Source organism: Marmota flaviventris, chromosome 3 (assembly GCF_047511675.1).
Source record: "Marmota flaviventris isolate mMarFla1 chromosome 3, mMarFla1.hap1, whole genome shotgun sequence".
NCBI lineage: Eukaryota > Metazoa > Chordata > Mammalia > Rodentia > Sciuridae > Marmota > Marmota flaviventris.
Window position 1 is genome coordinate 97,024,549 of NC_092500.1, and position 27,498 is coordinate 97,052,046.

Sequence of the window (27,498 nt, forward strand, 5' to 3'; positions counted from 1 at the left end):
AAGTAGGGTTGTTTATTAGACTTGTCTGGTAAATGGTAGATGGGATATCAAATGAACAGATTGGTACTTAGTGCAACTATGTAGCTGGTGTTAAAAATAGAAAAACAACCAAAAATTGATCTAATATCTCATTTTACTTCACTACTTAATAGGGTGAAAAGAGTTACTGATAATGCAATGCATGCACTCTACTAATGGTGTGAGCAAAGTACTTTGGAAGGGCAGAAATTTGAATCACCAATTATGCATTAGTGGGAAGGAATTATTAGATAAGGTTAAACAAAGTAGTAAAAGTGGGAAGAGAGCCATCAGGAAGAGGGACAGGGCCTTCTAAGCATAGTAATGGTGTAAACAGAAGCACAGAGGTGAGTATATATGTGACATTGAGAGGGTGTATGGGACAGGAACAGGAAATGAAACAATGAAATTAGAAGAGTGTGGATAAAGCAATTATCTTGTACTTAATTGTAAGAAAAATTGCTGTAGCTGGATGTGGTGGCACATGGTCCTGGGGAGGCTGAGAGGAAAGAGGATCATTTGAGCTTAGAGTTTGAGACCAGCCTGGGTAGCACTATGAGACTCTGTCTCAATAAGAAAGAAAAAGGTTGGAACTGAGGATGTGACTCAAGTGGTAGCGTGCTCGCCTAGCATGTGTGAGGCACTGGGATCAATCCTCAGCACCACATAAAAATAAAAATATTGTATCCACCTAAAACTAAAAAACAATTATTAAAAAAAAATAAAAAGATAACTAGTTAAGAATATGGTTTGGGGGAGGGGATCCTGAACTGAAATCAAAATTCTATGCATGTATGAGTTTGTTGGGATGAACCCAACTACTATATATAACCATAATGCTTTAATAAAAAAAAACATTTTAAATATGGTTTGGAGAGAAAAACACTGCAAACTTTGAGTTCTCTAGTAGCTTTTTTATTTATTTTGATGAATATTGATCACTGAGCAGTGAATAAAAATAGAAGAAGATAAATGGAACAGGCAATACCAAAAAAATCTGGCAGCCATTTGGAAGGGGGTTATAGGAAGAGAAAGGAGCCAGATGATCTTATTTTCTACTTCAGCTGAATGGATGGATGTTATTACCATAAACCAATTTTGGGGATTATAGAGAGGAAACGAGAGATTGGAGCAGAGAAAGAAGAAAAGCTTGTTTAGTTTTTGACATTTTGAATTTGAAGGGCCTGTGGGACGTCCTAATATTCAGTAGGTAGCCAGAAATTTAAGAGGAGATACAAACTCTCACACTATACACACACCCAGCAGCATGTAGAACAGATAATTAATGCCTTAGAAAGAGATGCAGCCTTCAAAAAGAATGAGTTCTAGAAGAATGCCTAGGGCTATATCTTAGAGAAAACCCAGCATATTTGGTGTGGGAAGAAAATGTTCTTATGTGTGCACATATTCTGAAGTTGTATAAATGGTCATTTTATTTTGTATTATTTGCTCTGCTTTTCTCTGTAGCAATGGAGGTGAGAGAATATTTACTATATTAGTCGTGTATAATTTTCAAGTGTACTGTACTATTTTAAATAGACTTTTTTCCTTAAATTTTTTTCCTCCTCTCCAGACTGTCATTTTGTTGGGTTTTTGGATTTCCTAATGAGAATAATTAGTTTAAGGAGACTGGTAATTTTTATCATAACATTAATCTTTCAAAATGATCATGTTATCATATTATTAGTAATTTCAACTGCTTTTCCTTCTACAGGAGCTGATGCAACAGAACGGGATTGGTTATGTGTTAAATGCCAGCAATACCTGTCCAAAGCCTGACTTTATCCCTGAGTCTCATTTCCTTCGAGTGCCTGTCAATGATAGCTTCTGTGAAAAAATTTTGCCATGGTTGGACAAATCAGTGGATTTCATTGGTAAGTAGTTCAAGTAGCATTACAGTCCTTTGGGTTATAGTCTCATCTGTAGGTGTAGCCCCTCTCTCTTCTTTTTATCTTTAAAGGAAAGGAACCTGTTTCAGAGATTTCAAAAGTCAGGAAAAAACATGATGTTGCTTTCTCACTTAGCTGTCAAGGTGATGTGCGTGTTGTGCTGTCCCTAAGGTTTGGCCTTGTGAGACCTGTTAGCTAACTTTTAACAGTACCAAGGGTAAGCCTCATAGGATCTGTGATTGTGTGTTGCAAGTGTTTAAAAATTAGTTAAGCTTTTGGGAATAATTAATACCAATACTCTTCAAATTACTCCATGAAATAGAAAAGGAAGTAACCATTACAAACTCATTCAACAAAGCTATTATCATCCTGATACCAAAACCAGGCAAGGAAAGAAAATTTCAGACCAATATTCCTGATGAATATTGATGCAAAAATTCTCAATAAAATTCTGGAAAATCACATAAAACATTAAAAAAATAGTGCACCATGATCAAGTAGGGTTCATTCCAGTGATGCAAGGTTGGTTCAAAATATGGAAATCAATAAATGTAATTCATTACATCAGTAGACTTAAAGATGAGAATCATGATTATATCAATTGATGCAGAGAAAACATTTGACAAAACACAGCACACTTTCATGTTCAAAACCCTAGAAAAACTAAGGATAGTAGGAACATACCTCAACATCTATGCTAAACCCAAGGCCAACATCATTCTAAATGGAAAAAAATTGGAAGCATTCCCTCTAAAAACTGGAACAAGACAGAGATGCCCTCTTTTACCACTTCTATTCAACATAGTTCTTGTAACTCTAGCCAGAGCAATTAGAGAGACAAAGAAATTAGAGGGAATACAAATAAGAAAAGAAGAATTCAAACTATCATTATTTGCTGACGACATGGTTCTATACTTAGAGGATCCAAAAAACTCCACCAGAAAGCTTGTAGAATGAATTAATGAATTCAGCAAAGTAGCAGGATATAAAATCAGTACCCATAAATCAAGTGTATTTCTATACATCAGTGATGAATCCTCTGAAAGACAAATTAGGAAAACTACCCCATTCACAATAGCTTTAAAAAAATAATAAAATGCTTGGGAATCCACTTAACAAAAGAGGTGAAAGACCTCCATAATGAATACTGCAGAACACTAAAGAAAGAAGTTGAAGAAGACCTTAGAAGATGGAAAGATTCCATGCTCTGGATAGGCAAAATTAATATTGTGAAAATGGTCATATTACCCAAAGCACTATACAGATTGAATGCAATTCCAATTAAACTCCCAGTGTCATTCCTTATAGAAAAAACACTCAGGAAATTCATTTGGAAAAATAAACGACCCGAGAATAGCTAAAGTAATTCTTAGCAAGAATAGTGAAGCAGGAGGCATCACAATATCAGACTTTAAACTAGACTACAAAGCTTCAGTAACAAAACAGCACGGTACTATCATGAAAATAGACATGTAGAGCAAAGATACAGAATAGAAGACAGAGTGACAAACCCACATAAATATAGTTATTTCATATTATACAAAGGTGCCAAAAACATACATTAGAGAAAAGATAGTCTTTTCAACAAGTGGTGCTGGGAGAACTGGAAATCTATGTGCAGCAAAATGAAAATAAACTTCTATCTCTCACCACACACAACATTCAACTCAGAGTGGATCAAGGACCTAGGAATTAGTCCAGAGACCCTAGAAAAAGTAGGCCTTGCCTTAACAAAACTCCTAAAGCACAAGAAATAAAATCAAGAATTAATAAATGGGATGGACTTAAACGAAAAAGCTTCTTCTTAGCAAAAGAAACAATAAGTTTGAAGAGAGAGCCTACATTTGGGGAGAAATTTTTGCCACATGCACATCAGATAGAGCACTAATCTTCAGGATATATAAAGAACTCAAAAAACTTAACACCAAAGAAAACAACCCAATCAATAAATGGGTTAAGGAGCTGAACAGACACTTCTCAGAAGAAGATATACAATCTATCAACAAATATATGAAAAAATGTTCAACACCTCTAGTTATTTAGAGAAATGCGAATCAAAACTAAGATTTTATCTCATGCCAGTCAGAATGGCAGTTATCAAGAATAGAAACAACAATAAGTGTTGGCAAGAATGTAGGGGAAAAGGCATATTCATACATTGCTGGTGGGACTGCAAATTGGTGCAACTGCTTTGGAAAGCAGTATGGAGATTCCTTAGAAAACTTGGAATGGAACCACCATTTGACCCATCTATCCCACTCCTCGGTCTATACCCAAAGGACTTAAAATCAGCCTGCTATTATAGTAATGCAGCCACATCAATGTTCATAGCAGCTCAATTCACAGTAGCTAAGCTGTGGAAGCAACCAAGGTGTCCTTCTATAGATGAATGGATAAAGAAACTGTGGTATATGTACAGAATGAAATATTACTGAGCATTAAAAGAGAATAAAATTATGGCATTTGCAGGTAAATGGATGGAGTTGGAGAATATCATGCTAAGTGAAGTAAGCCAATCCCCCAAAACTAAAAGCTGAATGTTCTCTCTGATAAATGGATGGTGATCCATATTGGGGGGGCATGGGAAAAATGAAAGAACTTTGGGCAAAGGGGAGGGAGGGGTGGAGAGGGGGGATGGGACTAGGAAAGATGGTGGAATGAGATGGACGTCATTTCCCTAGGTACATGTATGACTGCACATATGATGCGATGCTACATCTTGTACAGCCAGAGAAATGAAAAGTTGTGCTGCATTTATGTACAATAAATCAAAATGCATTCTGCTGTCATATATACCTAATTAAAATAAATAATTTAAAAAATTAGTTAAGCTTTTGGAATTAAATCTTACACACACAAGTTTTTCAAATCCTATAAAATACTTTGGGAAACTTTGGTGATATTCCCTATTGCCTTGCTGCTCTTTTCCCCAGGGAAAAGTCAAATCTGATGGGGGGAAAAGAATCCTAGTACATTTAGAATCTCTTACATGTTACAAGATATCTGAGCCTCAATCCAAGTGGCAGTATTTTCAAGTAGTTATGGGTCTAATAAAATTCACACACATTCTGTTTCCTACTCCGCATTCTGCTTCAAATTCAGAATTTCGATAAGTCCTTGTTGCTTTTGTGACCTTATGGTCCTGCAGGATCAAGTGTGTTGGTGGTAATCGGTGATATGTTTTTAAAGTGTGGTTTGTGTGGAGAGGCTGAACAGAGGAGAAAACTGCTCCCTAGTGAGCAGCATAATAAGGTGTTGACCCTTAATGTCCATGTGAGGAATTTTTGTTGCTCACCCCCTATAGTCACATCTGTTTGAGCACTCTAATCCACACTGAAATACTCTGAATTGGTTACTGTAGTTAAAAATAAAAGAACTAGTTTCTTTAAAAAAGAAAAATTATGCAAATTAAGTCCCCACTATATTTTATCATCTAGGAGAGGGATTTTCTAGGTAATGCTATTGGAGCTTTGGGTAATTCTGAAATAGTTATCTTTTCTCAAATTTTCCAGATTGCCAAGAGTTTCCATATTCAATTAGGACTCGTTCTGTGAAATAACTAAAGATAAATGACCATGACCACTCCCATTAAAATAATCATAGAGAAAATTCCCCAAATTAATACTCTCTCATTATACTTCTAGGAAATGTCTTTAGCATATCATTCACCTTCTGCTGCTTTAGAAAAATAATAATAATGATTAATGTTGCCATTGCATGTCATATTGATCCAGAGACATTTCGCTCTAATTTCAGCTGAAAGTATGATCTCAGGATCTATCAAGAGGAGAACCTGATTCTGTTAAGTCATAACAATGCCTACATTTGGGAGGAATTCATAAAAAAGAGAATATGAGTAACTTTACTCCCAGTTTATTTTCTTCTTTCATGGGAGAGATTGGGATCATCATGCCACTTTTCATTTATGCAAAAGGAACTTTACCATGTTTCAATTGGTTAAATGTACACAAACAAACACACACTTATTTGCTTGGTTCTATTTAGGTGAGCCACTACCCTATCCCACTCAAATAATTGAAGGCAGAAATCTCATTTTTTTCATATTCGCTGTAATTGCTATTTGTCTTCTCCATGGTACTTGATGCCATGGTTAGTCATGATAGACTATGTAATTAGAAGATGTACCCCTATACCTAGATACAATATCTTGATTTTTCTCTTTTTGTTATTTAGATTAAATTTCAGCAAGTCTCTGGGTTTGGTGGAAGGACTCGGGTTTTCATGGAGCTTTATATTTTACTTTTAGTCAATGTAGGCAGCAATAGCAAAGTTTGCCTGTTTGTGTGGTGGGGTTCTCATGAGGTACCCTCTTGTGCATCTGGATGCCCCTGCTCCCTCCTCACTGTCTCCTTGCCTCCCCCCCCCCCGCCAACTCACTCACACCAAACTCATGACTTTGCACCAAGGCAAGGTGATTAAGATCATGTACTTTAGAGCCTAACTATCAGTATTTGAGTTTGGCTTCCCTTAGTTAATAGTAGTTTGGAGTAAATTGCTTAAAACTTATATGCCTGAGGACTTCCAAGTTTGAGGCCATCCTTGGAACTTTGGAAGAGCCTCTTTGAAAGTAAAAAAGGGTAGGGGATGTAGCTCAGTGATAGAGCATCCCTGGGTTCAGTCCCCAACATGGAGGTCATGCTTGTGTGCCTATTTCCTGAACTGGAAACTACCTTATTTTGATGCTGAAGAATTAAAGTAGATAATATATGTGTATTAAATACCTTGCAAAGTACTTGGCTCCTAGTTGGCTTTAAGTAAATATTTTTAGTTTGGTTGGCTTTTTTTGTTTGTTTGTTTTGCTTTTGAGGTGGGGTCTTGCTGCATTACCCAAAGCTGGTCTTGAACTCATGGGCTTGAGCAATAATTCCTGTCACCTCAGTCATCTGAATAGTCATGAGCCACCTCATCCAGCTAATATTTTAATAATGTAATGAGAATTTCCTCCTTTCTTATGCCCCCTCTCTTTATTTGTGACCCTTTCTCCTTGTTTAGTGTAAATTTTATTCCTGAATTTCTGTAGTGCTAGTGTGCCATTTCTATTTCCATTGACACCATCACTGCCTTCTTGTTCCCTATTCAGGAACTTGCAAGAGGCTCTTTGATTTTCTACATAAAAATTACATCCTTTAGCCTAACATTCCCAAGAGACCCTCCTGCAGCTGCTCCCCACCTGTGAAATATTCTGGTTATTTCTCATACAGCTCGTGAGTGCCAACCAAGGCAGGCTGTTTTCTGGGCACTTTGTTCAGCTCATCACAGGGCTTTCCTGCACACTTGTCCCTTCTCTCTGTCAGGTCTGTGTGTATTTCTTCCTTTGCTTTAAGCCTTAGTTTAGCACTCATGTCTGCCAAGAACTGTATGCTAATGAACCCCACTCCAGTATAAGCATTTCTTAATTTGATTCTTAAAAATGTATCAAGAGGGCGGGGATGTAGCTCAGTGGTAGAGCACTTGCCTAGCATGTGTGAGGCACTGGGTTCGATTCTCAGCATCACATATAAACATAAAAAAATAAAGGTCCATCGACAATATATCATTCATATATATCAAGAGAGTTGTGGTTATAAAAACAATGTTTGAAAAACAGAAAAGGAAACCTATAACCTCAACATTATAACACATACGTTACTGTCATTGTTTATTTCCTTCTAGCCTTTTTCTTTTTTTTTTGTACTGGGGTAATGAACCCAGGGGTATTTAACCACTGAGTTACATCCCCAGCCCTTTTTATTTTTTATTTTGAGACAGGGTCTTGCTGTGCTGGTCTTGACCTTGTAATCCTCCTGCCTCAGCCTGTGGAGTTGCTGGGGTTACAGGCATGTGCCACTACGTCCAGCCCTTTTTCAAAACTTTTATGAAGATTTCTTATTTATCAATCTGCCAGTACTAACTGTATATGTACTATGTCTAGTATTATAGAGGCAAGACCATTCTAGGTCCTCATAGTCTAGTTTTCCAGATGAGACTATGATCAACATTCAAAACCTTAAGCCTACTTCTAATCAGTATTGGAGTACTTTACAATAAGAGATTGGGATAAAAAGATGCACATATTCATATACACATTAAGATGGTACAGATAAAAGTGCAAGAATCAAGTAATACTGGAGTAGGAAAAGTGCAATAATGATAGAGAATCTGAATTACTGTTTCTTTTTGAAATTAAATGAAAAATTTAGCTTCTAGCAGCCAAGGCAAAAGGGGGAATACAGAGTAGTGTAGGGTAAGCACTGTACAGTAGAGCAAAGAGAACTAAAGACTTTATATATACAGGTTTATTATTATTTTGTTTAGCACTTGGTTCTTTGTTTCAGTGTTGCATTGTTGTCATTTGTTATTGTTTTACTGTTTGGTTTCCTATCTAGAACGGAAGCTGAAGTTGCTGCCTATTCATCCTAGATTGTTGGATACATAATGAATAAATCATATCTAGAAGAAATGTGAAATATTTGTGACATAGGCAGTGCTGGAGCTGGTTTCTTACATATTTGTTAATTCTAATAATTTTAACATAGTTTTGGTAATTTTTGGTAATTTTCAACTAAAATAAAAATGAAAGGGAAGAATGTAGCTCCCTGGCAACAGCTTTAAGAAAGAAGCACACATGTAATTGTTTAGAATTGAGACAGTCGGGGCTGCGGTTGTGGCTTAGTGGTAGATTGCTTGCCTAGCATGCATGAGGCACTAGGTCTGATCCCCAGCACCACATAAAAAAAACTAAATAGACAAAATAAAGTTATTGTGTCCACCTACAACTAAAAATATTATAAAAAATAATAAAAAGACTTGAGACAGTCATAGTACTGCATAGAATATTGGTTGCTTTCAGGCCATGTGGGATAACCTAACCTACTTCCACATTTATGTTTTTTTAAAGCCCCTTAACAATGAGAAATGACAGCACTAAAAGTATCTCTGAGTCCTTCTGCCATGTTTTGGGGAACTAATGCGATAAAGGACAGTAACTCCTGGGTGTCGAGGAAGGGATAAAAGTTCTGTTTGTCCTCATTAAAGTGACCTGGTAAACCCCATCTAGCTATGCATAGTTTTCTTCTTAAATTCAGCAAATAAAGTTGAGCTATTTTATGACACACGGTAAAATTTCCTAAATAGAGAACTCATGAATTTTATTATTTATTTATTTATTGGTGGTGTGCCTGTGTGGTATGGGGATTGAACCCAGAGCTCTCATTCATGCTAGGCAAGTACTCTAGCACTGAGCTACATCCTCGGCCCTTTTTAAAAATTTTTATTTTGAGACAGAATCTTACTAAATTGCCCAGGCTGGACTTGAATTTGGGACCCTCCTGCCTCCCATGTAGATGAGATCACAGGTGTGTACTCTCATGTCTGACAAGTCTCGGCATTTAAAAAAATATTTGGGCTGGGAATGTAGATTAGTGGCCTGTTGCTAGCTTTGAGTGTTTGAGGCCCTAGGTTTAATTTCCAGCATAGCAAAAAAGAAAAGGAAAAAAAAACTCACTTGGTCTGGCATCTTGCATTATGATCTAGTCTCTCCCTCACTTCCCTCCTTTCTCATTAGTAATGTGTGTCATACATTATTTGAAATGCAAATATATTTTTTAAAAAATTATCAGCCATGCGCGGTGGCACAATCCTATCCAGTGGCTCAGGAGGCTGAGGCAGGAAGATCAGGAGTTCAAAGCCAGCGGAGGCACTAAGCAACACAGTGAGCCCCTGTCTCTAAATAAAATACAAAATAGGGCTGGGGAATGTGGCTCAGTGGTTGAGTGTCCCTGAGTTCAATCCCCGGTTACCCTCCTCCACCCCTAAAATCTCATAGTTGGGAGGAAAATGTGTGTCAAATAACATGCGTAAACAAATTGTTAGTTGTTATCTTGGGTGCGGAGTTTTAGATGGTTCTTATTTTCTTTATGTACTTTTCTGTATTTCTGAAAATTTCTACACTAAGCAAGTAGAATCATGTAATGCAGGAATCATATCCAGGAAAATTTATTAAAATAATAATGGAAAAAAATATATGGTAAAAAATACTGAAATAAGTGTCAGGTAACCTGAGTTAGTGACATGTTGCTTATTAATGCTTGTGGACCTTAACTATCCATTGTATAACAATGGTGAGGAAATTATCTTCCCTAACTTCAAAAGAATATTGAAAGAGTAAATATAATGTGAATAGAAAAGATTTGCTTTGAGGTTTTTAGGCTAAGACCTTGAGTAAACAAATGGAAACAAAATTTCCATTTTGCTGAACTAAATTGTTAACTTTCTTGAATTTGACTCATACAGAGAAAGCAAAAGCTTCCAATGGATGTGTCCTAGTGCACTGTTTAGCAGGGATCTCTCGCTCCGCCACCATTGCCATCGCCTACATCATGAAGAGGATGGACATGTCTTTAGATGAGGCTTACAGGTGAGGACAAGAACATGTCTGTGTGAGTGGGCTTTTCATTTGCCCTGAAACACAATGAATAGAAAAGCAGATTAAAGCAAATTGTGATTATTTTAGTCACTCTCTTTTCAGGTTTCTGTGGATTTTTAAATGGTCTTGCAAAGATTTGAAAAGAATGCAGTTTTATCAGTTAGCATTCATTCTGCCCTAATGTGTCAGATTCATCCTCAGCTACCTTTTAAGTTTAAGGAAAAACACCAGGCAGAGAGCTTATTCCTTTCCTTCGTCGGAGAAGTATCATTTGTTCTAATGTATTTATGAAGGAAAAAAAAAAAAAACTTCCAGTAGAATATACTCTGCTTCAAACTTTGTATTGCTATGAGGAAAAAGACAAATATAGGCAAGTGTAAAACCAAATAACCATCAAATGCATTCACTAATTTCCTACATCCTAGTTGTCCAGATTTTGCAGTGTGTAGTTTTGACCAGGTTGCGCTGGCTCCTATTTTCTCAAAAGGGAAGGCAGGCAAGTGGCAATACTGCTGAGGGCTGGAGTTTTCTTGGTGATTTATGAATATGAGTTTCCTTCAGGCCTTGTTGGGTAGAGGTAGTTAGTTTTCATGTGATAAAGAATAAAAAATAGAAACACATAGAGCAGGCCCGTTTTAACAGTTGGGTAAAATTAGAAGGAATGAGCAGCCCAGCTTGTCTTTTGAGGCAGGAAACTGGTGTGGATGGGCCCTTGTCTACCTGCACCAGATTCCTCTCCTTCATTCAGGCTTTGTGCCTGACACTGTCCTGCTCCATGCAGAAACCAGAGGCCTCACCATAGTATCACATGAGGAAGTCTTAGCACAAGGACCCTATATTAATATTTAAACTATAGTTGAACTGGTTATTTCTGGCTTTGTTAATTTGCTTTAGATTACTTGATTTCTATGGAGTTTTTAATTTTTCTTATTCTTTATTTACAAATAAAGAATAGTAGTAGTTTTACTTTTTGCAGCATCTGACAGGTAATTGACTCATGAAGTTCTGGTGCCATTGAAGAATTTTTCTATTACATTTAAGAGCCTTGTTTCCTCAGTGAAACATAAAAGCTACTTATTCATAGTTTTGACCCCTTGATGAATCTTTAACATATTACAAAAATGGACCCAGACATCGGATGGACCTAGCTTTGACTTCCAGTATCATCAGTTAGTAGCTATGTGATTTTAGGCAAGTCCAAGATTTATGTACCCTCATGATGGGGATAATGGCACCCACTGATTAGGGTAGGTTTGAAGATTGAATAAATAATTTAGGGCATCAGCATAATACTTAGCCCCCAGATACAACTTTGTGGTTGGTTATTCTGTCGTGCAGAGTACAAAAAGATGGAACTCAGAATTAGGTGCTTTGACCGTCATCTGATACTTTTTTTTTTTTTTTTTGGTCATTAAAATGTGAAATGTCTTGAGAAATGACCATGGGGACATTGAAGGGATAATATTGGAAAATTAAAGCTGGCAAATGACCATTACACTGTACTTCTTTTGGTTGTAACAGTGTGTGTTGTGGCAGGATTTCATTGGTTGTAGCCAAAGAAATCCCCTCTTATCAATTGCATTGGAAGTCTTGAGCCATTAAAAATAATAAGGCTAAAACTCTAGAGCTTTTGGGCCTGGCACCCTCTCTCTCTAGTATGCCCCCAGAGTCAGAGTTCCCTCAGCACAGAAGTCCTTTATATTCTCCATCTTGAGGCATCTCTCTGAACTTGTAAACCAGTCATCTTCCAAAGTATTTAGGAAGGTCTAATAAACCCCTCGTGTTTACTCACTTAATATTCTTAAGATAAAGTGTAGTATAAAATTCAGTTTTTGATTTTTCCTCTCTTCATAGATTTGTGAAAGAAAAAAGACCTACTATATCTCCAAACTTCAATTTTCTGGGCCAGCTCCTTGACTATGAAAAGAAGATTAAGAACCAGACTGGAGCATCAGGGCCAAAGAGCAAACTCAAGCTGCTGCACCTGGAAAAGCCAAATGAACCTGTCCCTGCAGTCTTGGAGGGTGGACAGAAAAGTGAGACATCCCTCAGTCCACCCTTTGCTGACTGTGCTACCTCAGAGGCAGCAGGGCAAAGGCCTGTGCATCCTGCCAGTGCGCCCAGCCTACAGCCATCACTGTTAGAGGACAGTCCACTGGTACAGGCACTCAATGGGCTTCACCTGTCCTCTGACAAGCTGGAAGACAGCAATAAGCTCAAGCGTTCCTTCTCTCTGGATATTAAATCAGTTTCATATTCAGCCAGCATGGCAGCATCCTTACATGGTTTCTCCTCATCAGAAGATGCTTTGGAATACTACAAACCTTCAACTACTCTGGATGGGACCAACAAGCTATGCCAGTTCTCCCCAGTTCAGGAAGTGTCAGAGCAGACTCCAGAAACCAGCCCAGATAAGGAGGAAGCCCACATCCTTAAGAAGCCCCAGACCACCAGGCCTTCAGAGAGCAAGCGTCTACACTCAGTAAGAACCAGCAACAGTGGCACCCAAAGGTCCTTCTTATCTCCACTGCATCGAAGTGGGAGTGTGGAGGACAATTACCATACCAACTTCCTCTTCGGCCTTTCCACCAGCCAGCAACACCTCACCAAGTCTGCTGCCGGGCTGGGCCTCAAGGGCTGGCACTCAGATATCTTGGCTCCCCAGACCTCTACCCCCTCCTTGACCAATAGTTGGTATTTTGCCACAGAGTCCTCTCACTTTTACTCTGCTTCAGCCATCTATGGAGGCAATGCCAGTTATTCTGCCTACAGCTGTAGCCAGCTGCCCACTTGCAGTGACCAAGTCTATTCTGTGCGCAGACGGCAGAAGCCAAGTGACAGAGCTGACTCACGGCGGAGCTGGCACGAAGAGAGCCCCTTTGAAAAGCAGTTTAAACGTAGAAGCTGCCAAATGGAATTTGGAGAGAGCATCATGTCAGAGAACAGGTCGCGGGAAGAGCTGGGGAAAGTGGGCAGTCAGTCTAGCTTTTCAGGCAGCATGGAAATCATTGAGGTCTCCTGAGAAGAAAGACACTTGTGACTTCTATTGAGTTTTTTTTTTTCCACAAAAATATTCCCTGTAAATCTGAAATATATATATGTACATACATATATATTTTGGAAAATGGAGCTGTGGTGTAAAGCAAAAGGTGGATCAACACAGTTCTCTTAGCATCTGCATTTGAGAGATGAGCTAATATTTCTCTCAAGAAAAGTGGAAGGGCAGATGTTAGAATCCCCCTAACCAGAGGAACCAACTTGTATTCCGTGAATTGCACATTTATTGCTCCTACAGAAGCATCTTTGATGTCAGATGACAAAATCCCATACCATTTTCACGTTGTGCTACAATGAGATCTCAGATATTTGTCTTTGTCCAGTCCCTTCCATAGTGCACCTTAGTGCTGAGACTGAGCCACTGGTGGGTCGGGTGGGTAGACCTCTTAGGGACAGAACCTAATGGTTAAATCCAAGAGAAATGATCCTATCCAAACTGATTCACAAATCCAAGCTCACCTGACAGCTGAGTGACATAAGCATCATTCTGCTGCATGGACCATTAGGGGCCTCGCCCAGATCTACTTTAGAACAAACCCAGTACCTCAGACAGGACAGTCGGGGCTTTCACCACTACCATGTCTGGGAGCCCGTTTTCTAGGCATTGTGAATAGGTTGGTAGCTAGTCATACTTTTCAGAACAATTTAAAACTCTATGCACAAAATTCCAATTGGGCCTGGATGGAGTAGGTTGTTTTCTTCTTCTTTTCAGCTTTATTTAAAGAAAGAGAAGAGAAACCATCTAGGATTCACCTTAGCTAGGAATCTGGCGGTATAATGATTTAAGCCAAGATTGGGAGGCTAAACAAGTCTACCTCCCTTTTATGAATCAAAGAATTGTTTAAAATGGGATTGTTAATCCTTTCATTAAAGATTAACTTGGTTTAAAGTCAAATGTGAATTGTCTGGGTTCATAGCAGAGTGACAGATCCTTCAAGTTCTCAGCCAAAGTAGATATTTTCCATTTATTTCATTGCATGGATCCAGTTTGTAAAAATGTAACAACAGGAAGAATTTTATAGGAAACCACCTAGGCGGGGAACTATAGAAATATTAAGAAGGTTAAAAAAAAATGCTGAGGAGAAACAGGAAACTTATTTCCTTGATGGCACATCTCCTCTTGGCATGTGATGAGGGTGGTATTTCTAAAATCTCCGCATACTTTTAAATAGAGTTGAGAGAGTAACAGTTTAGGAAGGTGAGAAGAAGGCTGTTGAATTTTGTTCAGTTGTGAGTAGAGTGGAAAGCCATAGCCAAGCTATTTTGAAAACTATCCCTGGCATGTTTTTAGTAAAACATATCAAGATGGAAAAAGACCAAGATGGTTTCTCAGTCCTTGACCTACAATCACTGTATGGAATCAATCCTGGCAGCTGAAAATAGAAGGTAATTAGAACAAGTACACAAGTGATAGTATGTATTTGCTTTTAAATTTCTTGGCTTATGTTTTATCAACTACGGTATGGTCCTCTTTTGAAGCCTTAATTCATGTCAGCAGCTTTTTTTTTGGGGGGGGGTGGGAAGTGGGACAGGTGTTATTGTTCTTTCCTTTACTGTAAGTGTAGCTAGTTGCTGACTTATATCTCAGGTTTTTCTATGTTTGAGAAATGGATATTCCTTGGACTAGGCTGTGATTTGTTTCCTATGGTGACTGCTAAAACTAGCACAGAATAACGATTCAGAACTGACTGGCTTGATCATGGGGTTTATGAGCTTCACAGACATACTGGTTATGTACAAATAATGTGCTATGATGTGGGTATAAAATGGACACAAAAGAGCATGAACTGCATAGGGAGCACATTATTACTGTACTGACAAATTTCTGTGAAATGATCTGAGTTTTTATATACGCATTTAAATCTTTTATGTAATCAGATATTCTCAAGGTTTCACAAAGTAATTTTTGGTGTGTTGTGTATACACACACCGAATGTTTAACAGTTCCCCGCTTCCAGAATCTGGTTACATCTGTCAAACATTTTTTAAGAAATGAAAGCTATAGCTCCATCGTTAAGGGTTTCAGGAGGCTTGGGGGACTCAGATTCAATAGATCTTTGGGCAAAAATTTGCCTTGTGTCATTTAGGGTTTCTGTTGGCTATGGTCCCCCTTCCCTCCTGTAACTGTGATATAGTCATACACTACAACTGTCAGTCCTTGATCAGTTATGTCCAATAATCAGTTCTTGGAATCAAGATTACCATGCCGAAGGGGCAGCCTCCAAGGCAAGTCCTGGAGCTGCTCGGGTCTGTGGGTGATGTGGAGGCTGGTTCTCTTCAGCATGGAATCACAGGGGAACCCCTGGAGTCTACTAGGATGATACAGAATGGTGATTTTAAAGAGTTGAAATAGGCTTCTGTGTGAGAAATGCTGGAAATTGATTTAGGACATTTGTAAAGTTAGGTGGAAAGACTGTATAAATGTTTAATATGAATGTAGTGTTCTTTTGGAGCAAGGCAAGCTGTTGAATGGTTAAATTGTGCATTTCTCATTTTGATGTGTCATGTATGTTAATATGATGAAATAAAATCAAAACTGGTACCTGTTTATACATAAATACGAGGAAGGACCTTTCTTTGCAGCTGTAAAATTGATAAATAGCATCATCCAAGTTGTCAAAGGAGGGTGTGGTGGAACCTGTCCTGCTATTCTCGAATAAGGTTTAGCTCAAAATAAAGTGGTGATAGTGTCAGATATATCTACTACCATTCACACAGAATACTGGATCGCTGGCTAACATATCATTGGCTGCCTTCTTTCTGTGTATACCTAAGGCACAGTACACTGTAGAAACCAAAGACTTGGTAAATATTTTGATTGATTTTGGAAGAAAAATAAAATTAATGACTTTGATTCCTCCATTTTTCCTGAAATAATTACAAACAGAGGATCTATTCTATCCTTGCCATGGGTACTCTAATGGCCTACCTCTCAGCCTGTGACACTGGATATGCTCATTAGTGCAGTAAAAATCATGCCTTACAGGAATGAACTATTTACCTTAATGCAGCAGATGGAATGACTAAAAAAGACTCACAAGGTAACCTCACTAAAGTGAACTGTAAAAGGTTCCTGAGTAAGTTGCAGTTGGACTTAAGAAAATTTGAAAGTAAGGAGGACTGGCCAGGGTAGGCCAATACCAGAGGTGCCTTGGTGAGGACATTGCAGGGAAAAAAATGGGTGGGATAGAAGAATAAAGGGAATGTGAAATAACTGTCTCCAGAGATGGAGGGTAGTAGAACAACAAGTGTTTGTATAAGAGGCTTCAGGTGAAAAGGCTTAGATCTTGAGAAGGCCTGAAGGTCAAGCGAACTGTTCACTCTAGGTAGAGCTAGAGGCATTTAGAGAACACACGAGCAGCTGGGAGAGGGCTGGTTTGGATCTGACACCTACAATTAGACAAAAACCAGGGGGAAATAGGGAAGGTTTCTGAGATGTGGAGACAAATATGGCCAAATTGGAGTCTTGTGTATCCATAAAGACAGTTTGTGAAGGGCAGAGTGTTCTGGGACAAGATGACAAAAAAATTTTTAGCTTCAAAATGTTCATTGGTATTTTAAATACTGTTGTCAGGTTTTGTTTTTCTGACATTAACCACTAATGTGTTAGGTCTTTTTCTTTGAATATTACTTTTCTGCTCCCAACTTTACAACTCACATATTATAAATTTATATGCACAAAGGGTGAAGGCCAGCTTCTACTGACCTAATTTACCTAATAAAACTATGTAGTATAGTACCCTTTTTACAGTGGTCATAAGTACAGATGAACAGATTGATAGACAAGCAAAATAGGCTTTTAAGAGAGAGTCAATACCTAATTTATAATTAAAAGGAAGGAAGCTTTCCTTTGGGAGCTCTGAATTTGGAGGACTAGTTTGACAACTAAAAATAAAAACCTATGTTCAGTGTGAACCAGTGTAACTCCACCTCATGTACAATCACAAAAATGGGAAGTTATTCTCCATGTATGTACATGTCAAAATACATTCTACTGTCATATATAACTAAGAACAAATAAAAGAAAAAAAAACTAAGGGGGAAATAGGGAAGGTCTAGATTTCTGATATGAAAAATGGCAGAATATTTAGAGTGATCCCTGAGTGTCCAAAGAGATTATTAAGACTCGGGACTATTGCTCAGACAAGAAAAATGTTCTTCATTGCTGCTAAATATTTAGTTTTTAGAACTGCAGACTTGCCAGAAGGAAAAGGTTGGTATGTCAGCTTTTCATCTCTCTAAAATAATTTAAAAATATTTTTTAGTTGTTGATAGACCTTTATTTTATCTATTTTATGTGGTGCTGAGGGTCAAACCCAGTGCCTCATACATGCTAGGAAAGCACTCTGCCACTGAGCCACAACCCCGGCTCCACCTGATGTAATTTATGAGGAGGAAAGATTTTCAGTCTGTAGTCGTTTGACCCTGTTGTTTTGGGTCTGTGGCGAGAGCATGTGGTGGAGAAGACCTGTTCACTTCATGGCATTCGGGAAGAAAAAGTGTGAGAAAGGCCAATGTCCCCAATAGCTCTTCAAGCACGTACCGCCAGTGATCTAATTTCCTTCTGTTAGGTTCCCACCTTCATAAAAACTCCCCCACCTCCCAATACTGCCATTTGTAGGCAAACAAGCCTTGAGCATGTGGACCTTTGGGGGACGTTTAAAATCCAAAGTATAATACAGGCTCAAGGAAACCAAATGGCTTACCAGTCGAGGCTAGAAACTTCCACCCAGATCTCTCTCACAACTCCAAGCTCACTTCCTAACCCTGGAGGATCCTGTAGTGGCCAGGTAGGTCACTGAGTGAGTACTAACCAAGAAAGACCCATCACAGTTTCTTGAAGGAAAAAAAAAAAAAATTCCCAGAATCTATTAGAAAAAAGTAAAATATTGAAGAGTAATGTTATGGTACCAGTCAGGGTTCAGTTACAAAAAAAACCACTAGGAATGATATAGAATATGAGGTTCAAAGGATTTGACCTGAAGCAGTTATAGAAGCTGAGAAGATAGTCTTTGTTGGCTGTTTCTGCTTCATCTGAGCACAGGAAGATTGTGAGTTGGGAAGGAATGTAAGTCCTAATGGGGGAAGAGTGTGGACAACTGAGGCCTCCAAACAATAAACTGAAGGCTCACACCTCTCACCAGAACCCAAGTTGGCAGTCTCCTTGTCTAAGCCTTCATCCTCACTGCTACAGGTGACCTGAGAGAAAAGCTAATACTTAACACCTGATCTAAAATTTAGAAATACCAAAGGCGGAGTTCTACGGGAGCTGGAGGAGCTGGGGGCGAGGCTGCTGCCCACATCTAAGGGAAGGAGATGCCAGAAAACGTGCATGAGGCAGAGGCCTACATAAAGACCTGGACCAGGGACTTTCTTAACCCTGGCTCTTGGTCTCCACTTGCCTGCTTAGGGCTGTTTCTACTTCTTATTTCTTTGCTTCTTCAGTCCTTTCTTCCCCTAAGAATACCCATGACATGCAAAGTGCTGCACTAAGCACTTTGCTTCATTTCCTACTCCCATAGAAATTCAACAGTACTTTGTGTTTTGTCTTTTTCTTTACAAACAAAAGGGCAGAGGCTGCATAGCCATGTCTGTATCCCTGGCACAATGTCTAGCACATGGGATAAGCTCAATTAACTGAATTGCTGAGTGAGTGATCTCCATAGACTGCTGTCAAAGCCTTCATGTCCCACATGTTTACTAGGCTGATAAAAAACAGTCGGAGGGCTGGGTTGTGGCTCAGTGGTAGAGCTTTTGCCTAGCACCAGCACGTGTGAGGCACTAAGTTCAATCCTCAGCACCACATAAATAAATGTTATTTTTTTAAAAAAATTGTAAAGTGGACAGTATGCCTTTATTTCTTAAGGTGGTGCTGAGGATCAAACTCGGTGCCTCATGCATGCTAGGCAAGCGCTCTGCCACTGAGCTACAGCCTCAACCCAATAAGTTATTTTTTAAAAAATGATGGTTAGGGCTGAAGTTGTAGCTCAGTGGTAGAGCGCTCGCCTGGCGTGGGAGGCACTGGGTTCAATTATCAGCACCACATAAAAACAAATAAAAATAAAGGTATTGTGTCCATGTACAACTAAAAAAAATTTTTTTTAAATAATGGTTAAAACAAAAACGAGTCCTGCCTGTGATGATGTAATAGAAAGAAACCTAAACTATGCCTACATCAAGGAAACCAATAATCAATGAGACGAATCTCCAGAAGGTGGAGAAAGGGAGTCTTCATTTTCTGATGATGAAATGTAAGGGACACCACAACCTGGTAGACAACAAGAAAGACGGTGTTTCATCAGGATAGGAAGAGGGAATTCTCGATTTAGATTTGATGTGATGGAAGTGGGATGGAAACAGTAAGAACGCAAAGATCTGGATTAATTTTTTTTCATGTTTATAACCCATAACCCAGAGCCTGAGTAAAATTTCACAAGGGCATTGAAGACACATAGCTTCTTAAAAAATTTTTCTTCCTTTTTTCTATGTTTTCACTCCAGTAGCTACACTAGAATATATATACTGTCAATAAAAAAACAAAAAAGAAAACAAAAAATAACTCTCCATGCATCATTTAAAACAATTTCTAGTAATGTTCCAACTTCAGTTATCACCAAGAATCAGTTCTGTTCGTTTCACACAGGGCATTCGCATCAAGGGAAGGAGATGGGCAAAGACAGTCCATGCTGGCAGTGGCAGTCCATGCAGTGTCCACTGCAGTGAGGACCCAGACCTTGTACCAGCTTCAGGCCTTGGTCATACCACAGGACTTGGGCTCCAAATGTCCTCTGGGTTACTGGCATCTCTGCCTCCTAAAAGCAGCCTGGCAGGTGGGAACCAGCAGTGCTATAGCTTGAGCTCTCGCTCCGGCTTCATGCTGAAGGGCTCTAGCCGCTCGCTCTCAGGCAGCATGCTGTTGAGCCTTTCCATCAGCGGCACCGTCTGGTCGATGCCCATCTGTATGCGGCGGAGGATGGCAGACATTTCGTTGACTTTCTGGATCTGCTCAGCATATTTTGCATATCTTTTCTGGCGTTCCTGCATGAAGCTAAAGAGGGTTTCTACAGACAGATCCATCTATAAAAGGCAAAAAGAGGTAAAACACATTAAACTTTGTTTATCGAAGTCCACTCAGGAGGGTCAGGTGTCCAGCATGAGGCAGAGACCCACAGGTCAGTGGGAACCGATTAGCTTTATAGGAGGTGGCAGGGGATAAAAAGCCCTTCATGGACACAGGTTATCAACTGCTACACCAGAACTATCTTTCGGGGAGGGCTGTTTACACCCTGTTGAAATCCTGAGATTTCTATTGCTCTCTCTCTCTACAAAAAAAGAATTCTGGAAATCAGACAAGGATTTGAACCTGGCTCTACCACCTGAGTTCTATTTCACGGTCCTCATCTGCAAAAAACAGGAACTATATTCACAGGCCACACAACTACATTTCAATCAACAAAGGGCCACATACACAACAGTGGCTCCATAAGACGACAACAGAGCTGAAAAATCCTGTTGCCCAGTGACATCAGAGTCTTGGTGAGACTGAAGAATCACACATTACTCATGTTTGTGGTAATGCTGGTGTAAACAAACCCACTGCACTGCACTGCACATACAATTATGTTCAGTACTTAATACTTGATAATAAACCACTATGTTACTGGTTTGTGGATTTATTATACTTTACAATCATTATTTTACAGTGAACTCTTCCCACTGATTAAAAAAAAAAAAAGAAAAAAAAATAATGGTAAAACAGGTTTGTTCCAGAAGAAGATGCACGTTACTGCCCTGAAGAACTTCCAGTGGGACCAGAGTGGAGGTGGAAGATAGTGATAGTGGTGACCCTGTACAGGCCTAGGCTAAAATGTGTTTGTATGTCTTAAAACAAGTTTAAAAAGTAAAAATAAAAGAATTTAAAATAGAAGAAAGCTCATAGAATAAGGATATAAAGAAAATAAGGCTAGGGGATGCTTATGGATGAGCACTTGCCATGTATGAAGCTCTGGGTTCAAGTCAGCACTGCAAAAAAGAAAAGGAAGAAAGAAAATATTTTTGTATAGCTCAGTATGAGCTAGTAATATACTAGTCACAGATACTTATTACAATCATGTGCCATGCACCATGCTAGGTCCTAAGGACATAGGTATTGAGAACCAAAACTACTTACACACACACAGCTTACTATGTATGTTAACATGACTTTTCCACTGTCTTTTTAAAATATATTGTTACTATTCCAGGAAACTCAGAAAGATAAAAGTTGCAAATAACTTTGATTCAGGAACTTCTACACTTTAAAAAACAACCATATAAGTAAACATCTATTTCATTTCCCAATAAACAGCAAACAACTATTTATTCTCCATAACTCCTGTCTCAAACCCCAAAACTTGTGACCACATACTAAGTTCCAGTGGGTGACATGGTATGCACATGGTCATGGCAACTTCTGGGTACCTTCCTTAGAAGCTAGCTGGCCTGCAATCTTTGCTTCTCTTCTTTCAGATCCCTGTCTCCATTTTGCCGCTGCTGAAATGTGGATACAGTCTGTGAAGACCATGAGAACACCTAAGGTCATGTCCTTGGTTGATAGAGCAGTGAGGTAGAAGCAGCCTTTTGTGAGTAAGAGCAGTAGTAGGCCTGAGTGAGAAGAATAAACTCAATTTGTATAAGCCACTGTAATTTGGGCCTTTGTTAACACTAGTTGAATGAATGAGATAAAGCCCCTGACTTCAAAAAACTCAAGGTTTAATCAAACTCATCTCTAAACCTTGCCCTACATATTCATTTGCTGTCTCTGGTGATAGTACATTTCAAAGGACAGATGAAAAAAACATTATTTGTGGGCATAACTGCAGGCTTCATTAAGATATTTAGTATCTGTTGAATGTGCTCAAACTTTTTCCACATATCTAAAATGGATGGTGTGGCCTATTTGCTCACCTGCCTGATCCGTTCCATAAATGGACCCAAATTATCAGCAAGTCAAATCCAGAAATATACAAAAAGAATTATAAGAGCAAGCTTCAAACAAAATAATTCAATAACACTGAGTTTCCTCAGAAGATCAAGGGTTGTATGTTTTCTCTCATGTAGAAGCTAGAGAGGAAAAAAGAAAAGAAAGGTGGTGGGTGAGGATCTCATGAAAATCAAAAGGAGATCAGCAGAGGAAAGGGATCAGAGGGTGGGAGAAGGGGAGGGATGGGGAAGTGATTTGGCCAAATTATATTGTTATATTATGTGCATATACAAATATGTAACAACAAATCCCATCATTATGCACAATACTGCACCAATAAAAAGTGTGGAAAGAGAAAAAAATCATAAGTACATTGAATATCCAAAAGAATTTTGAAAAAGAAGAAAGTTTGAAGATATGTAGTATTTGATTTCAAGGCTTACTATAACATTACAATGATCATGGTAGTGTGATATTGCACAGTCATATAGATCAATGAAACTGAACACAGAAAGTAAAGATAGATCTAACACATGATCAACTTATTTTTTTTTTAAATTTTTATTTGTAGATAAATAAATAAATAAAATAAAGGTATTGTGTTATTTTTATGTGATGGTGAGGACTGAACCCAGAGCCTCGCATGTGCTGGGCAAGTGCTTTACTACTGAGCTACACAGTAATTCAATAGGGAAAAAAATTTCAAAAATTTTTGCAAGGATTATTAGATATTCATATGGGGGAGAAATGAATTTGGATCTCTGCCGGGTTTCTGTTCTCACAACTAAAAGGCTCAGGGGTCACTCCAGGTAAACTGGGCTGACTGGGCTGCACGAAATAACCACACAAGAGACACAAATACCTTTTTCTTTTTTTTTTAATATTTATTTTTTAGTTATCGGCAGACATAACATCTTTGTTTGTGGTGCTGAGGATCGAACCTGGGCTGCACGCATGCCAGGCAAGTGCGCTACCACTTGAGCCACATCCCCAGCCCACAAATACCTTTTTCTTTGGGGTCGCTTTGACAGCTCCTCTGACCTTAAGGGTCCGCAGGAAGAGAGAGAGCGAGAGCATGTGCGCTGACGCCTTTTATTGAGGAGAAACTATTCAAATGAGGCAAGGGGTCAGGTTTCAGGGGGCTGAGTCAATCTTCATGTCCACTAACACTTCGGTAGGCCACACCCAAGGGCACAGTAAAGGGCCACACACAAGGCACTTCCATGGAAGATTCTAAACAGAATCCTAAACAGGGCAAGGGGTTATATTATAAAGGAACAGGTGAGCATAACTTCACCCATGGGGCTGTAGCAAGACATACCCATGCACCAGACACCGACCCTCGACCCTTGAACCCAAGAAGGGTGGGGAAGCTCTGCCACATTTCTGTGACTGAGCACCTCAGCACCCAGCCAGGGAGTGTAACTCAGTTACGTAGAAGGTTGGTCTCCCACAGATCTTTATACCTCATGTCATATGCAAAATTTAATATGAAAATGGATCAAGGACCTAAATGTAGAAATTAAGAAGATAAAACTCATAGGAGAAAAATGTTTAATACCCTGGAGTAGGCAAAGATTTCTAAGGTTCAAAAAATGTTAACCATAAAAGAAAAAAAATAGTTAAATTGATCAAAATTCAAATCTCCTCTTCAGAAGATACCATTAATAAAATAAAAAAGCAAGCCAGAGACTAAGAAAATATTTCCAATACACTGATATCAGACTCATATCCAAAATGCATTTTTAAAAACCTCTCAAAATTCAATATAGGGAAAAAACAACCACAACCACCAACAATCCCTATCAAAATGGCATGAACATTTTTTTTTTCCAGTACTAGGGATTGAATCAAGGGATGCTGAACCACTGAGCCACATCCCCACCCTTTTTTACATTTTGTTAGAGACAGGGTCTCACTGAATTGCTAAGTGCCCCACTAATCTGCTGAGGCTGACTTTGAACTGGCAATCCTCCTGACTCAGCCTCCTGAGTTGCTGGGATTATAGATGCGTGCTGCCAAGCCTGGCTGGCACGAACACTCTTAGCGGAAAGAGAGAAAAATGCTCCTAAAATTGGTGTAGAACCACAAAAGATCCTGAATTGCCAAAGCTATCCTGGAAAAGAACAAAGCTTGAAGTACCAAAATACCTGACTTCAAAACATACTATAAAGCTACAGTAACCAAAACAGCACACACAGGCTAGTGAAACAGAGTAGAGGACCCAGAGATAAAGCAATGTATTTGCAACAAACTGATTTTCAAAAGGCACCAAGAACTTACACTGGAGAAATGATAGTCTCATCTATAAATGGTGCTGGGAAAACTGGATATCCATATGCAGAAGAAACTAGACTTCCATCTCTCAAACTATACAAAAATCAACTCAAAATAGAAGAAAGATTTAGATTTAGGATCTGAAACTAGTAGACAAAAATACAGGTAAAATGTTTCAGAACATTGGTCTAGGCAAAGATTTTTTGAATATGATCTCAAAGGCATGGCAACAAAAGCAAAAATTGACAAACAGGATTATGTCAAACTAAAACACTTCTGCACAGCAAAGGAAGCAATCAGAGTAAAGAAACAACTATAGAATGACAGGAAATATTTGTAAATTATCATTCAATAACAGATTAAAATCTAGAATTTATAAGAAACTCAAACAACTCAACAACAACAAAATTTTATGAAATACAGACCAATGACTTGAATAGCCATTTCTCAAAAGAAGATACACAAATGGCCAACAAGATGCTCAACATCACTAATCATCAGGGGGATGCAAATCAAAACCATAATGAGAGATCTTCTCACCCAAATTAGAATGGCTATTAACAGAATGATGAAAATAACAAATGCTGGAGAGGATATGGAGAAAAAGGAACCTTCCACACTGTTGGTGAGAGTTTAAGTACAGCCATAACAGAAACAGTATGGAGGTTCCTATAGAACTACCCCACACTACACCTATATCCAAAGGAAAGAAATCAGTATGCTGAAGAGATACTTGCACTCATGTGTTTATTGTAGCACTATTCATAAGGGTCAAGATATGGAATCGCAGTCTACCAATGGATAAAGAAAATGTGAAGGGCTGGGGTTGTGGCTCAATGGTAGAGCACTTGCCTGGCATGGTTGAGGCCTTCGGTTCAATCCTCAGCACTGCATATAAATAAATAAAATTAAAAAGATCCACTTACAACTAAGAATATTTTAAAAAAAGAAAATGTGATACACACACAGAGGAATATTATTCAGTCAGAAAAAGAATGAAATTATGTCATTTGTGTCAAGATGGATGATCCTGGAGTGTGGGGAGCCACCCATGAGCTACTTGAGGGGTCTTTACTCAGTACCGAGCCACGGAAACTATCCCAGCTCTCCCGTGGGTATCAGATTGCCCAAGGCAAGAGATCTCTGTCTTCACTCTACTAGAGAGAACTCTCACAGTTCAGAAGTTGGGTGTAACCTGTTGGGAACTGGACAGCCCACCTCCTACCTTATTTGGCAAAGAACATACTATGAAAAACCTTTGATGTTCCCCCATGTAAATGAAGCAAGCACAGGCTCCATCTCTCTTTCCAGTGTGGAAGCTCGATCCCTAAGATGGAAGAGCTGTCCTGCCCCCACTTTTCAAAATTACTTCCCATATACCGTGGGGTTTTTTTCCGTCATTTTCTCTTAGCTTTTATTCTGTAGCCAGCCCACTCCACAAAGAAGGACACCAATACTGTCAGCTGCACAGGTTGCAATTGAGACTGGAGGGCACTGTTCAGTGATGTAAGCTAGGCACAGAAAGTGAATACTGTGTGATCTCACTCATTGTGGAAAACTAAGAAGTTGATCTCATAGGAGCAGAAAGTAGAATAGTGGTTACCAGAGACAGCAAAGAGTAAGGAGTGGGGGTGGGGATGGAGAAAGGGTGGTTCATAGTTAATAGAGATGCCGCTGGATAGGAGGAATAACTTCTAATGTTCTGTAAGAGCACAGTGGGATAACTATGGTTGATAACAACTAACTGTATCTCACGAAATAGCTAATAGGATTCTGAATGTTCCCAGTGCAAAGAAATAATAAATGTTTGAAACAATGGCTCTGTCAACTACTGTGATCTGATTATAGTTTATATATACTTATATTGAAATATCATTGTACTCTATAAATATATTATTATGCATCAATTAAAAGAAAATTGTAATTTTTAGAAAGAAAGAAAAAGAGAAGAAATTCCAAATTTAGGAGTTCTGCAGATAACTTCCCCAGGGCCTCTGTCTCACTAAAACATTTCTGAATTATTGAATTCCTAAGTTAGAAAAAAATCAGTTTTCAGGATCTCTAAAAGGAGAACGAAGACCCTTTCCAGGAAATGGACCTATAACTGCATAGCTGAACACAGACTGGCTTCATTACCAAAAGAAAAAGATAAAAGCAAAGAAGCAGAAGGCCAGTCAAAAGCCACTGGAAACAGGATAGAGACCCAAAGAAAAGTCCTGCAGAAGATCCACTGGATCTAGCCCTTTTGGGACAGAGAAGCATATAAAACAGGGGACTAGGATTGTAGCTCAGTGGTAGAGTACTTGCCTCATCCATGGGAGGTATGGGTTTGATCCTGAGCACCACATAAATAAATAAAACAAAGGTATTCTGTCCATCTACAACTAAAAAAAAATTAATAAAATTTAAAAAAAATAACAAAACACCAAAGCAGTCTCGGGGAAAAAAAAGAACTTCATAAATGACAAAATGTATATGAACTAAAATGGAAACTGCCTAGAAACATCTTTTATATGAAGGATGAAAAAGCAAGGTAAGAAATGTAGTAAGGGCAGAAAAAGCTGATGACATTTTGAGGCTTCCAATAGACACACTAAGGCAGGAGCTCATGGTTATGCCTCATCTCTTTTACACTCACTATCTTTAAGGCTTTTACAACCATCAGATGAGAATGGACCACTGTGCTTTTTGCTGACATGCTTTATCTTTCTTCTGAACTTTTGCTACTGAAAATCTTACAACAGTGTTACATTATTCATCCCAAAGTTTCCTGACAGAATCAACTCACACTACAAAATTACTGAAATCATTTACCTACAAGTCCTATTCTACCTCTCTCTCTCTCTCTTTCCAGTGCTGGGCATTGAATC

The 27,498-nt window shown here is 38.7% G+C and overlaps 2 protein-coding genes across 4 annotated transcripts in view; one reads left to right on the plus strand and one right to left on the minus strand.

Moving 5' to 3' along the window:
- Positions 1-15,947, plus strand: part of Dusp16 (dual specificity phosphatase 16) — a 94,565-nt gene extending 78,618 nt beyond the window's left edge. The window contains exons 5-7 of the mRNA XM_027955915.3: positions 1,733-1,892; positions 10,200-10,323; positions 12,187-15,947. Coding sequence (XP_027811716.1) covers positions 1,733-1,892; positions 10,200-10,323; positions 12,187-13,354 — 1,452 coding nt within the window. The 3' untranslated portion in view covers positions 13,355-15,947. The remainder of the gene's footprint in view (positions 1-1,732; positions 1,893-10,199; positions 10,324-12,186) is intronic.
- Positions 15,948-19,769: 3,822 nt separating this feature from the next.
- Borcs5 (BLOC-1 related complex subunit 5) overlaps positions 19,770-27,498 on the minus strand; it is a 97,529-nt gene continuing 89,800 nt past the window's right edge. For 2 of the 3 annotated variants that reach the window (XM_027955917.3, XM_027955916.2), the window contains exon 4: positions 19,770-20,466. In XM_027955917.3, the coding sequence (XP_027811718.1) occupies positions 20,236-20,466 (231 nt within the window). In that variant the 3' untranslated portion in view covers positions 19,770-20,235. Of the gene's footprint in view, positions 20,467-21,538; positions 22,492-27,498 lie in introns of those variants that run through there. The other variant, XM_071610132.1, reaches the window with a different exon arrangement.